Source organism: Ornithorhynchus anatinus, unplaced genomic scaffold (genome assembly GCF_004115215.2).
Source record: "Ornithorhynchus anatinus isolate Pmale09 unplaced genomic scaffold, mOrnAna1.pri.v4 scaffold_219_arrow_ctg1, whole genome shotgun sequence".
In the NCBI taxonomy this organism is placed as follows: Eukaryota; Metazoa; Chordata; class Mammalia; order Monotremata; family Ornithorhynchidae; genus Ornithorhynchus; species Ornithorhynchus anatinus.
The window spans coordinates 1-12,434 of record NW_024396722.1 but is presented as its reverse complement, the minus strand read 5'-3'; the positions used below and the strand labels follow the sequence as shown (position 1 = coordinate 12,434).

Genomic DNA, 12,434 nt, shown 5'->3' with positions numbered 1-12,434 from the left:
GACATTTTAAGAGGACAAGAGGAAGGGATGGAGGATTGGTGCTAACTGTTGTCTCCCTCTTCCCCTATACTGTCCCTAATGTCTTGCATCTCTCAAATTGCTGGAGATTTAAGGGCTACCAGGTAAATTCTCCCCTCTCTCGCCCAACTTGAGACCACTTTTGATCCTTGGAAGTAGGAAGAATAATGATATTTGTTAAGCCCTTTCTGTGTGCCAAGTACCATACTAAGCCCTGGGGAAGATACAGTACCACCAGATCGGGCACAGTCCCTGTCCCCGATAGGGCTCGCAGTCTAAAGGGGAGGGGGGAGAACAGATAATTCATCTGTATTGTACAGATGAGGAAATTGAAGCCCAGAGAAGTTCAGTGATTTGTTTGAGATCATATAGCAGGCCAATGGCAGATCCCATATTTTGGGACACCAAATACATAAGGGAAGCAGTGTGGCCTAGTGGAAAGAACATAGGTCTGAGAGTCAGACCTGGGTTCTAATTCTGATTCTTCTCTGTGCCTCAGTTTCCTCAACTGTAAAATAAGGATTCAATACCTGTTCTCCCTCCTACTTAGACTGCGGGTCCCATCTGAGGCAGGGATTGTGTCCGACCTGATAAATGTATATCCCCAACACTTCAAAGAGCACTTGACACATAGTAAGAGCTTAACAGATGCCATTAAAAAAGGGCCAGAGTTCAATTACTCTGGTAGCAGGTTAATGGGAGCAGCATTTCCCATTTCCCTAAGCCCTCTTTTCCCTGGCTTGCTCTCCCTTCTGCATCATCTATGCAATTGGATCTGTGTGTGACCTTTGGACATTTGATATTCACCCCACCCCCAACCCCACAGCACTTATTTTACCTTTCTTTAAATTATACACTACAAATGACTTATTCATACTAATGTCTGCCTCCCCCTCTAGACTTTAAGTTCATTATGGGCAGGGGACATGAATGCTCATTCTGTTGTATTACACTCTGACAAGTGCTTAGGACAGTATCCTGCACATAGTAAGAGCTCAATAAATACCACTGATTGATTGACAGAAACCCTACATTTCCTGGGCAGGAACTGTAAGGGGAAAGGAGTCTTGCAGGGGTCTCTGCCAGAGGTAGAAAGAAATCAGAGGGGAGGGGTCTGGAAGGAAGGGAAGGTGGCTCTGCAGAGGTGAAGCAGTGTGGCCTACAGGATAGAGCACAGGCCTGGGTGTCAGAAGCTCTGGATCTAATCCCGGCTCCACTGCGTGCCTGTTGTGTGACCTTGGGCAAGTCACTTCACTTCTCCGGGCCTCAATTACCTCAGTTGTAAAACATTGATTAAGATTGTGAGTCCTATGTGGGACAAGGACTGTGTCAATCCTGCTTATCATGTATCTACCCTAATGCTTAGTACAGTGCCTGGCACATAATGAGCACTTAACGAATACCATTAAAAAAAAAGTATGGGAGAGGCTGTGAGGGAGAAGGAAAGGCTGTAAAAGAGGACAGTGTTAGTGAATGGGCGAGGGGTCTAGGGAGTGAAGAGGGTCTGTAAAGTGGAAGGGGGGGTATTCTATTTGTTTATATTGATGCTATCGATGCCTGTTTACTTGTTTTGATGTCTGTCTCCCCGCTTCTAGACCGTGAACCCGTTGTGGGCAGGGATTGTCTCTTTTGCTGAATTGCACTTTTCAAGCGCTTAGTACTGGTTCTGCACCCAGCAAGTGCTCGATGAATGAATGCATGAGGGAAGTCCATGAGGAAGAAGACGTATCTCAGGCGAGGGGAGGAACAGGGTGGGGAAGGAAGGATTGCACGGCCCCGTCCTCGGCGGACCGAGAAGAAGGAAAAGAGTGTGACTCAGTGGAAAGAGCCCTGGCTTGGGAGTCAGAGGTCATGGGTTCTAATCCTGGCTCTGCCGCTTGTCAGCTGTGTGACTTTGGGCAAGTCACTTCACTTCTCTGAGCCTCAGTGACATCATCTGGAAAATGGGGATGAAGACTGGGAGCCCCACGTGGGACAACCCCGTGACTCAGTGGAAAGAGCCCAGGCTTGGGAGTTGGAGGTCGTGGGTTCGAATCCCGGCTACGCTGTTTGTCAGCTGTGTGACTGTGGGCAAGTCACTTAACTTCTCTGTGCTTCAGTGACCTCATCTGTAAAATGGGGATGAAGACTGTGAGCCTCACGTGGGACAACCTGATTACCCTGTATCTACCCCAGCGCTTAGAACAGTGCTCCGCACATAGTAAGCGCTTAACAAATACTAACATTATTATCACCTTGTATCCCTCCAGTGCTCAGAACAGTGCCTTGCCCATAGTAAGCGCTGAGAAGCAGCGTGGCTCAGTGGAAAGAACCTCTGCCACTTGTCAGCTGGGTGACTGTGGGCAAGTCACTTCAGATGAGTGACCTCATCTGTAAAATGGGGATGAAGATGGTGAGCCTCATGTGGGACAATCTGATGACCTTGTAATAATAATAATAATAATAATGTTGGTATTTGTTAAGAGCTTACTATGTGCAGAGCACTTATCTAAGCGCTGGGGTAGATACAGGGTAATCAGGTTGTCTCACGTGAGGCTCACAGTCTTCATCCCCATTTGACAGATGAGGTAACTGAGGCCCAGAGAAGTGAAGTGACTCGCCCACAGTCACACAGCTGCCAAGTGGTGGAGCGGGATTCGAATCCATGACCCTGACTCGCAAGCCCATGCTCTTTCCACTGAGCCACGCTGCTGTATCTCACCCAGCGCTTAGAACAGTACTCTGCACACAGAAAGCCCTTAACAAATACCAACATTATTGTTACATTCCAAGCGCTTAGTACAGTGCTCTGCACATAGTAAGCGCTCAATAAATACTATTGAAAGAATTATCTACCAATGCCATCGGCATTATTAAAAATAGGCGGGAGAGGAGGAGGAGCGGGGTGATGGGCGGATCGACTGCCCACCCGCCGGCTGGCGGCCCCGCCCCCCATCCCTCCCGCCTCCGAGACCCGAGGCGGCGGTCACGTGGGGCGAAGCCATTTCCGGGACGGAGGCGGCGCTGCACGGGGTGAGGGGCGCGGGGTGGCGCAGGGGCAGGCGGGGGGGGCCGGGCCCCGGCTGAGGGGCCGCGCGGGGGCCGCGAGGGAGCGGGAGGGGCCTGCATCGGCGCCGCGAGCCTCGGGGTCACGTGACGGGGCGGGGCCTCTCGGGCTGTGACGTCACCCCGAGGGTCGCGGGACGCGTCGGGCGTTGAGGCGAAGGTGGGCTCAGGTGGGGGAGCGGCCGGGAGGAGGCCGCCGGGCTAGAGAATGGGTCCTCGGGGAGCAGCGTGTGTCTCGTCCCAACCCCTACCGCTCTTTTAGGTGCCGTCCCCTCCCTTCCCAATGGAGCCCTCAACGGACCCCACTCCAGATTGTGGCTTCCACGGCTCCTGCATCCTGTTGGCACTCGGGACCCTGGCGGCCGCCCTGCTTGGAGCTGCCCACAGGCTGGGTTTGATCTACCAGCTCAGACACAAGGTGGGGCCTTGGGCTAGGCTGGGGGAAGATGGCCGGAGGGGCGGGTGCCCAAACAGAGGTGGCCGGAGGGCTGAGTGGACTGAGCGACAGTGGGTCCAATCCCCCTTTCATTTGATATTCAGTGGTATTTATTGAGCGCTTACTATGTGCAGAGCACCGTACTTGGAATGGACAATTCGGCAACAGAGACCATCCCTGCCCAACGACGGGCTTGGCGAAGAAGGCCCGGTGCTCTCGAGTATCCCACTGGGTTACAGAGGCTAGCCGTTAGCCACCCCCAGCCAGTACTCGCACCTTTTGACCCCTCGCCGGGCTCTGCCGTTGCTCCCCCCAGCCACTCCGCCCTTGGCTTGGGCCTTTTCTGCAGAGGCACCCTGATATCAGGAGGTTGGCCTGCATTTGATATGTAGGTAATGGAGGAATGAGTCAGCCCCCAACTGCCCCCGCCACCCAAGAATTTGAGCTTTCCGGTTCTCCAGAGCCCCGTGAACTTTGGATCCCACGCGGCCTCGGGATCATTCGCTTCCTACTCTTCAGAGCAACGAGATGCCGTCGTGTTGCGTGCTGTACAAAGGGCCGTGCAAAGAATAGCTAATTTATTCCTCCTTGGAGAAGAGGTCGGGGCCCCGGGGCCTCGGAGGGAGGCAAGTGGCGAAATAGGTCCCAAGACCCAAAGTTCTGACTTTACACCTTGATGCCGAGACCGCCTGGGAATCCACCAAAGCTGAATTGGAGAATGGTGGGGAGGTTTGAGATAATATGGAATGAAAATTAGCAGACCTAATCCCCGCCTTCATGGAGGTCACAACTGAAAAAATGGGGGAGGCCCACAAACAGAAAAAAGAAGTCCACCTTTCAAAATGGGCAAAGTCCATAGTGAACAGGGAGAACAAATAAAAAACCTCTAAAAACAGTTGAAACATTTTACAGCTTCCGCAGGGCCAACTGCCTGCTCAGAGACTCAAAGTATTTCCATTTTTGCCCGTGTTTTAACTACATTAAAAGACCAGTTCCTGGTCTCACTCCCGTGGGTTTAGGGGACGTAGGGCCTCCCTTTTGTAGCTGATGGGGTGGGGGGCACAGACCAGGACCTTGGGAGTTGAAGAGAGCCCAGATTGTCCAGGAGTAGCTTGAACCAGCCCTAAACAGTGGGGGAGAACCAAGCCCAGGCCTCACCTCCTTGCCAGAGACAGAAGCCACCCACCCACCCATAATGAAGTGACACATTCCCTACCTTCTAAAGGGGGAGACAGGCATAAAAGTATTTACAAGTTAGTGTCGTGATTTAAGACATGATCCCTGCTCTCACAGTTTACAATCTAGCAGGAAGGACAGGCACAAAATAATTTACATATCAATCAATGGTATTTAGCGAGCACTTACTGTGCGCAGAGCGCTGTACTAGGTGCTTGGGAGAATCCAGTCCAATAGAGTTGGTAGGATCCCTGCCCTCAAGGAACTGACAGTCTATGGAGAGAGGTTCTCTGGGTGGCTGAGAGGCGCGTAAGCACTGAGGTGAAAGTTGGGTGGCTGCGACTTGGGAAGAAGGAAAGTAATATGGGAAGGCCTCTTGGAGGAGGTGGGGTTTCAGGAGCCTTTTGAAGATGGGGAGAGCTAGTGTCTGGCTGATGTGAAGGGGGTGGGGGGAGCGGTTCCAGGTACTGGGTCCCAAATGGGTCCAAATGAGTCCCTAGGCTCTTCAGCACGTACTGAGTAAGATCGCCCCAGAGCCCTCAGTCAGTCAATCAATTATATTTATTGAGCACTTACCATGTGCAGAGCAGCACTGTAGTAAGCACATGCGAGAGTACAGTATGACACAGGTAGACACGTTCCCTGCCCACAAGGAGCTTACAGTCTAGAAGGGGTGACAGACGTTAATAAAAATAAATAAATCATGGATATGTACGTAAGTGCTGTGGGGCTGAGGGTTGGGGTGAATAAAGAGTACAAATCCAAAGGCACGGAGAGAAGAGGAAAAATGAGGGCTTAGGGAAGGATGGCTCCTCCCGCTCCCTTCCCCTGTCTCAGGTGGATCAGTCCAGCCCACGGCATGGTGGGGAGAGCGTGGCGGCGGTTCTGCGGGCCCACGGTGTGCGCTTCCTCTTCACCCTGGTTGGCGGGCACATCTCCCCTTTGCTGGTGGCTGCCGAAAAGCTGGGCATCCGCGTGGTAGACACCCGTCATGAGGCCACCGCTGTCTTCGCTGCTGATGCTGTAGCCCGGCTCTCAGGTAAGGGACCACACCACCGCCCCCCTTGGTAAGGACAACTGTGAAGATCAGGAGGGAGAACAGAGAGGGGGAGAGTTGCCAAAGTGACCGGGGTGGTGGGCAGTGGCGTAGGGGTAGGATGGTAGGACCCAAAGCTGTCCCAGCACCCAGGAACCTCTGTGGTGCCAGTGGACACCTTGACTTTGGGGCTGGCATGGAGGCAAAGGGTGGTGCCATGTAGTCTGGCACTGTGGTCCCCCCTGGTGCCAGGAGACCCAAAATGAGGCGGGGGGGGGAAAGGCCCAGACCTCGAGTGTGGCCCAGGGCCCCAGGCCGGACTCTGTCACGGTGATGAGGAGTCTGATGGGAACAATGGGTGAGGTCATGGGGACAGTTTGGGTGACAGTGAAGTGACCTAAGAGTGAGTCCTGGGGGACGGGCTTGGTGGGTGGTGCTGTGGTAAGGAGTCTCTTACCCAGGACCATCAGCTCTTAAGGTAACGGAAGTTCTGTGTGTTAGGGACCGTGGGGGTTGCAGCGGTGACGGCGGGGCCCGGGCTCACCAATACGGTGACGGCAGTGAAGAATGCCCAGATGGCCCAGTCCCCAGTGCTGCTTCTGGGGGGCGCGGCTGCCACACTGCTGCAGGTGAGAGGGGCCGGCCTAGTGCAGTGCTAGGGCGGCCGGACTGACTGTTTTTGGCTGCTCCGTCCCGTCTAATCTTGATACGGCACCAGACGTTTTTTCCGTCTGGTTTTGAATTGTCTGCGCCCAGCCTCCCTTCGCCTCCATTTCTGCCACTGAGTCCTGCGGCTTGGAAGCGGCTCCCACGTTCACGGGGACCCGGGGAGGGGAATACAACGCCTTGGGAGTGAGGGTGTGGGGGGTTAGGGGTTCCCCTCCCAAAAAAGCAGCGCTCCAGCTCATACTTATGACAGAGGATGCATAGGTCATCTTCGTGTCCTGCTGAACTCCTGGCAGAATGCATGGCATATCACAGATGCCTCCTTTTCTGGGATTTCCAGAAGCTGTCAGTGGTCTGTTTCTGTCCCACCCGCCCCGGCTATAGGTTGGCATGGATGCGGGGAGACTTCATTTGACTTATGCTGTGTCCCTGGGGGCGGCTTCCCCACGGAGGGGCACAGGACGGGGCCCTGACTGGTGATCGGATTTCTTTCCCAGGGTCGGGGAGCTCTCCAGGGCATCGACCAGCTCGCTCTCTTTCGGCCGCTCTGCAAGTTCTGTGCCTCTGTGCGTCGGGTCCGGGACATCATCCCCACCCTGCGGGCTGCCCTCGCCGCTGCCCAGTCTGGCACTCCCGGTACAAAGGGAAGGGACTGGGAGAAGTGGGGGTAGAGGAACCAACCGGGTGGAGACCCCACCCCCACCACAAAGTAATGTGGTGGATTGAGGGGGGTATGAGGGCAAACTTCCGGGAGGGTGGAGGAAGGCGAAGGGAAAAGCTTTTGTAGAGAGAAGAGGAAGAAGGGGAGCGGGCCTGGTAACCCCGCCGTGGCCCCGCTGCCCCCAGGCCCCGTGTTTGTGGAGCTCCCTATTGATGTGCTGTACCCCTACTTCATGGTGAAGAAGGAAGTGATGCCTACTCACCCTCCCAAGAACCTCATGGGCCAGCTTGTCTCCTGGTGAGCTCCAGCCCCCCTCTCCCCAACCCCTCGATGTTCCCCTGGCCTCCACCTCTTCTCTGAGCCACCCCAGCCTCACACACACTTCCTTGTGGCCTGCCTAAGCTTTGCCTCTCTCTCTGGCCTGAGCCTCCTTCCCTCCCGCCTTGGCCCTGGCTCTCCCCGTCCCTTCTCGGACCGGGCCTGGCTCCAACCTTCCGGCTGACCTTGGTCTGGTGTCCTCCTTCTACCCCACCCCCATCCCAGGTACCTGAAAAATCACCTGACCAACCTGTTTGCAGGGGCCTGGGAGCCCCAGCCCGAAGGACCCCTCCCGCTGAACATCCCTCAAGCCTCTACCCAGCAGGTGAGCTACCTGGGCCTCTCTCGCCCCCGGCCCCTGGCCGGGGATGGGGCAGCCTGTGGATGCCCCCTGTGGGGTAGGAAGGAAGAGTCCCTTTCTACCTCCCTGCCACGGGGTCGAGTCAGTTTACGGGGGGTGGGGTGGGGTGGGGGATGGGCCTGGCTGGGGGTGGAGCTGTACCCTGCTGGGGGGGGGGGATGGGCCTGGCTGGGGGTGGAGCTGTACCCTGCTGGGTTCCCTGGGAGAAGAAGCAGTGTGGCGCAGTGGCTAGAGCATGGGCCTGGGAGTCAGAGCTCATGGGTTCCAATCCCTGCTCTGCTTCTTGTTGGCTATGTGACCTTGGGCAAGTCATTTCACTTCCTCTGTGCCCCAGTTACCTCATCTGTAAAATGGGGATTGAGACTTTGAACCCCGTGTGGGACAGGGATTGTGTCCAACCCCATTTGCTTGTATCCACCCTAGTGCTTAGTACAGTGCCTGGCACATAGTAAGCACTTAACAAATACCACTATTATTATTTATTACTATGATTAAAAGCAGTGTGGCTTAATGGAAAGAACCTGGGCCTGGAAGTCAGGGTTACTGGCTTCTAGTCCCAGCTCCACCACTTGCCTGCTGTGTGATCTTGTGCATGTCATTTCGCTTCTCTGTGCCTCAGTTGCCTCATCTGTAAAATGAGGATAAAATACCTGTTCGTTCAGTCGTCTTTATCGAGTGCTGTGTGCAGAGCACTGTACTAAGCGCTTGGAATGTACAATTCGGCAACAGAGACAATCCCTGCCCAACAACGGGCTCACAGTCTAAAAGGGGGAGACAGACCTGTTCACCCTCCCCTTCAGACTGTGAGCCCCATATAGGACAGGGACCGTACCCAGTTAGCATCTCTTGTATCCGCTCCGGCGTTTAACACGATGCTTGGCACCTAGTAAGTGCTCAACCAATACTCCCATTCTTTTTATCTTCATTAGGTGCAGCGCTGTGTGGAACTTGTTAGTCGGGCCAAGAAGCCGCTCCTGCTGCTGGGGAGCCAGGCCCTGCTGCCCCCCACCCCATCTGAGAGTCTCCGGTGAGGGGCTCCGGCCGCTATCCTCCCCAAGCCTTCCCACATCCCTGTGTAGCTTCTCTGTTCTCCTATCCCCTCTGCCTCCCTGCCCTGCCATATTTCCTTTTGGGGTAGAGTCAAGGAGGGACGGAAGGGCCTTGGGTTGAACCACGGAGCTTAGGGAGGGAGGAACTGGGAAGAAGAGGACAGTCTGGGAAGGGCTGCCCTAGGCAGATCGGTTCTCTGACGTTTCCTCCCGTGGTCCCTCAGGGCGGCAGTGGAGTCCTTGGGGATCCCCTGCTTCCTGGGTGGAATGGCCCGAGGGCTGTTGGGCCGGGACCATCCCCTGCACATCAGGCAGAATCGCCGTGAAGCCCTGAAGGAAGCCGACGTGGTCATTTTGGCTGGTAGGAGTGTGGGGGCGAGCCGGCTCTGGTCTCTTGTGCTGGACGGGGCCACTCGGGGTGAAGAGCACTGGGGAGGAACGGAGGCGGTCGGATGGAGAACGGGCTGGGTGGCCTCCGGGATGCAGTCAGTGATGGCGCCCTCCCCTTCACCGCCCCCCAACCCAGGCACTGTGTGTGACTTCCGCCTGTCCTATGGCCGTGTCCTGAACCGCGGCAGTAGCATCATTGCTGTCAACCGGGACCGCGCTCAGCTGCTGCTCAACTCCGATCTCTTCTGGAAGCCCCGTGAGGCCATCCAGGGTAAACTGAGGCAGGCCCGGCGCCCCTTTGCCCGCCCTCCCCGCCTCTCCCCCCTGGTGGCGCGGAGGATGAAGGGAAATGGAATCCACCGTCTTGACACCTCTCCAATAATAGTAATATTAACAACAACGATAATAATAATCGCGGTGGTGGTATCTGTGAAGCACTTACTGTATGCCCAGCATTGTGCTAAGCTCTGGAGTAAGTAGTAGATGATCAGATCAGGCACGGTCCCTGGCCCACTTGGGACTCACAGCTGAAGGGGGAGGGGCAACGGGTATTTTGAATCCCCCTTTTATAGATGAGGAAACCAAGACAGAGAAGTGAAATGACTGGCCCAGGCTCACACACCAGGCTAGCGGAAGAGCCGACATTAGAACCTGGGTCTCCTGACTCTTGGGCCCGGGCTCTTTCTGTGGGGCCAGTAGTAAACTACTACTATTCACAGACACCTGAAACAGTGGGTGCTCCCCTGCAGGAAGAGCTTCAAGGGAGAGGAGCAATAAATTCACAGACATCCTTAGTTTCTTACCCCAAGGCCAGGGAAATACAAATCACAGTCCCCCCATCCCACCCCACCCACCCCAGTTCCCAACCCTCACACTCCTGCCCCCAGTCAGGCACTGTCTGGATGTGGAAGTTTTTTTCCTAGGCTCCCCTTACCCCCACAGTTCCTCTCTCCTCTCTCAGGGGATGTGGCGTCTTTTCTGCTGCGACTGGTGCGGGGGCTGCAGGGTCAGACCTGGGCCTCTGACTGGGTTGAAGGGCTACGGGAGGCCGACAGACGCAAGGAGCAGGTCAACCGGTGGGTCGTGGCCGGGGCTGGGGGGCAAGGCTCGGGAGGGTCCCTGGGGACTGGGCAGAGAGGGGCCTGGGCGTCTCGGGGAGGGGTGGCGGGGAGTGACAGGAAGTGGAGAGAGTGGTGCCCGACTCCCAAGGAGCAGCTGGGAGCATTGGGAGTCTGGCGGAGGTGAGGGGGCACTCCCCTGGGAATGCTGAGCCCACTTTCCCCATTGCAGGGAAAAGGCAGCGGTGTCGCCAGCCCAGCACCTGAACCCACTCAAGGTGCTGGGGCTGGTGGAGGAGGCGCTGCCCGCTGACTCAGTGCTGGTGGCCGACGGCGGTGACTTTGTGGGCAGTGCCGCGTACATAGTGCGGCCCCGCGGGCCCCTATGCTGGCTTGACCCTGGTGAGTGAGGGGAGCCCTTGAGCCGATCTTGGGCCCTCCCAGTACTCCCCAGGATCTGGGGTGCACGGCTGGTGCGGCCCACTGCCTGCCCGCCCGCCCACCCCTTCTCCCCCTGCCCCAAGTCCTTTGGAGGAGATCCTGGGCAGGGGGCAGACTCCCCTTCCGCCCTCCCCGCACCCCCCCCCCCACTCTGTCTCTCCTCAGGTGCTTTTGGGACTCTGGGTGTCGGGGGGGGCTTTGCACTTGGAGCCAAACTGTGCCGACCAGATGCAGAGGTGAGTGGAGAAGTTGCCCCCGGGGGCTTCGTGGGGACAGTGCCAGGCTTCGGGGACTGGAGGCGGATCTACCCGGGGCAGTGGGCAGTAGGGGGAGAAAGGAGCCGGCAGAGGCCGGGATCTGGGATGACAAGTCTTTTCCCTCTTGTCCCTCTCTCAGGTCTGGGTCCTGTTTGGAGATGGGGCCTTGGGCTACAGCCTCATAGAGTTTGATACCTTTGTCCGTCATAAGGTACTCTCCTCCCCTCCCACCGGCGAACTGAGTCGGGGAAGGGCCCATTGGAGGAGGCAGCAGGGAAAAAGGCTGGGACCCCAAGGAGGGAGGCTGTAATGGCTAGGGAAGGGAGAGGGGAGCCCAAGCCTCCCTTGGGCATGGGCTCCCCTCCTTTTCTGTACCTACCCCCTTTTTCCCTGGGTCCCGCTCCCCGCTGCCCTTTCCCCCACTGGACCAGCTCTGACTGAATAGCGGGGATAGGGATAGAGAAGTCCCAGTGTGGGTGACGGCAGCCTCCACTTCCCTCCCCCGACCCTCAACCCCCTTCCTCTCCAGACGCCCATCATCGCCCTGGTGGGGAATGATGCCTGCTGGACCCAGATCTCCCGGGAACAGGTGCCCATGCTGGGCAGCAACGTGGCCTGTCGGCTGGCTTACACCGGTGAGGGGACCCGGGGGCTGCTGGGGGAGGAGGAGGGAGGGAGGCTCGGGACTCAAGGTGAGATCAAGCCAGATTGAACACTTAGTCTGGGACTCTGCACGGAGTCAGTGATCAACAAATACCATAGACTGACATTGGTTGGAGTGAGGTCGGGGCTGTAGGGGAGGATGGGCTTGTTGTCGCTGCCCGGAAGAGGTTGTAGTCCAGGGCTGGATTCCAGCGAGGTTAGGAATGACGGCCACCCTCTTGGCAGCTGGCCACATTGCATGCCCAGAACGGGCTGGATTCTGGGTGTCGATTTGTAGCCAAGTTGACCACAGCGTGGATAATAATAATAATGTTGGTATTTGTTAAGCGCTTACTATGTGCAGAGCACTGTTCTAAGCGCTGGGGTAGACACAGGGGAATCAGGTTGTCCCACGTGGGGCTCACAGTCTTAATCCCCATTTTACAGATGAGGGAACTGAGGCACAGAGAAGTTAAGTGACTTGCCCACAGTCACACAGCTGACAAGTGGCAGAGCTGGGATTCGAACTCATGAGCCCTGACTCCAAAGCCCGTGCTCTTTCCACTGCGCCACGCTGCTTCTCTACCCCTCTGCCCCTACAGATTATCACGCAGCGGTGGAGGGACTGGGGGCCCATGGATTCCTGCTGTCCAGGGAGAATGAGGAGAAAGCCGCAGAGGTGCTCCGAGCTGCCCAGGAGCAGTGCCACCAGGGCCGGCCCACCCTCATCAATGTTCTCATCGGCAAGTCGGATTTCCGTGAAGGCTCCATCTCCATCTAGTCGGGATGGCCCCGCCCTGTGCCCCCTCCCCGGCCCGACGCAGCTTCGTGTCCGTCCGTCGTCCCCCCTCCCCCCCCCCCCCCCCCCCCCGTTAAACCC

The 12,434-nt window shown here is 56.7% G+C and overlaps 1 protein-coding gene across 2 annotated transcripts; it reads left to right on the top strand.

Moving 5' to 3' along the window:
• Nucleotides 1–2,972: 2,972 nt before the first annotated feature.
• On the top strand, nucleotides 2,973–12,408 carry ILVBL (ilvB acetolactate synthase like). 2 transcript variants are annotated; one of them, XM_029056659.1, is made up of 16 exons: nucleotides 2,973–3,030; nucleotides 3,326–3,481; nucleotides 5,513–5,714; nucleotides 6,213–6,340; nucleotides 6,875–7,013; nucleotides 7,224–7,335; nucleotides 7,582–7,681; nucleotides 8,647–8,744; nucleotides 8,991–9,127; nucleotides 9,293–9,427; nucleotides 10,118–10,232; nucleotides 10,447–10,616; nucleotides 10,821–10,891; nucleotides 11,052–11,123; nucleotides 11,442–11,547; nucleotides 12,157–12,408. In XM_029056659.1, the coding sequence occupies exons 2-16, from the start codon at nucleotides 3,347–3,349 to the stop codon at nucleotides 12,333–12,335; spliced, it is 1,899 nt and encodes a 632-aa protein (XP_028912492.1). In that variant the 5' UTR covers nucleotides 2,973–3,030; nucleotides 3,326–3,346; the 3' UTR covers nucleotides 12,336–12,408. The 2 variants fall into 2 exon arrangements, with proteins under 2 accessions (XP_028912492.1, XP_028912493.1); XM_029056660.1 differs by lacking the exon at nucleotides 2,973–3,030 and adding an exon at nucleotides 3,118–3,223.
• Nucleotides 12,409–12,434: the final 26 nt, after the last annotated feature.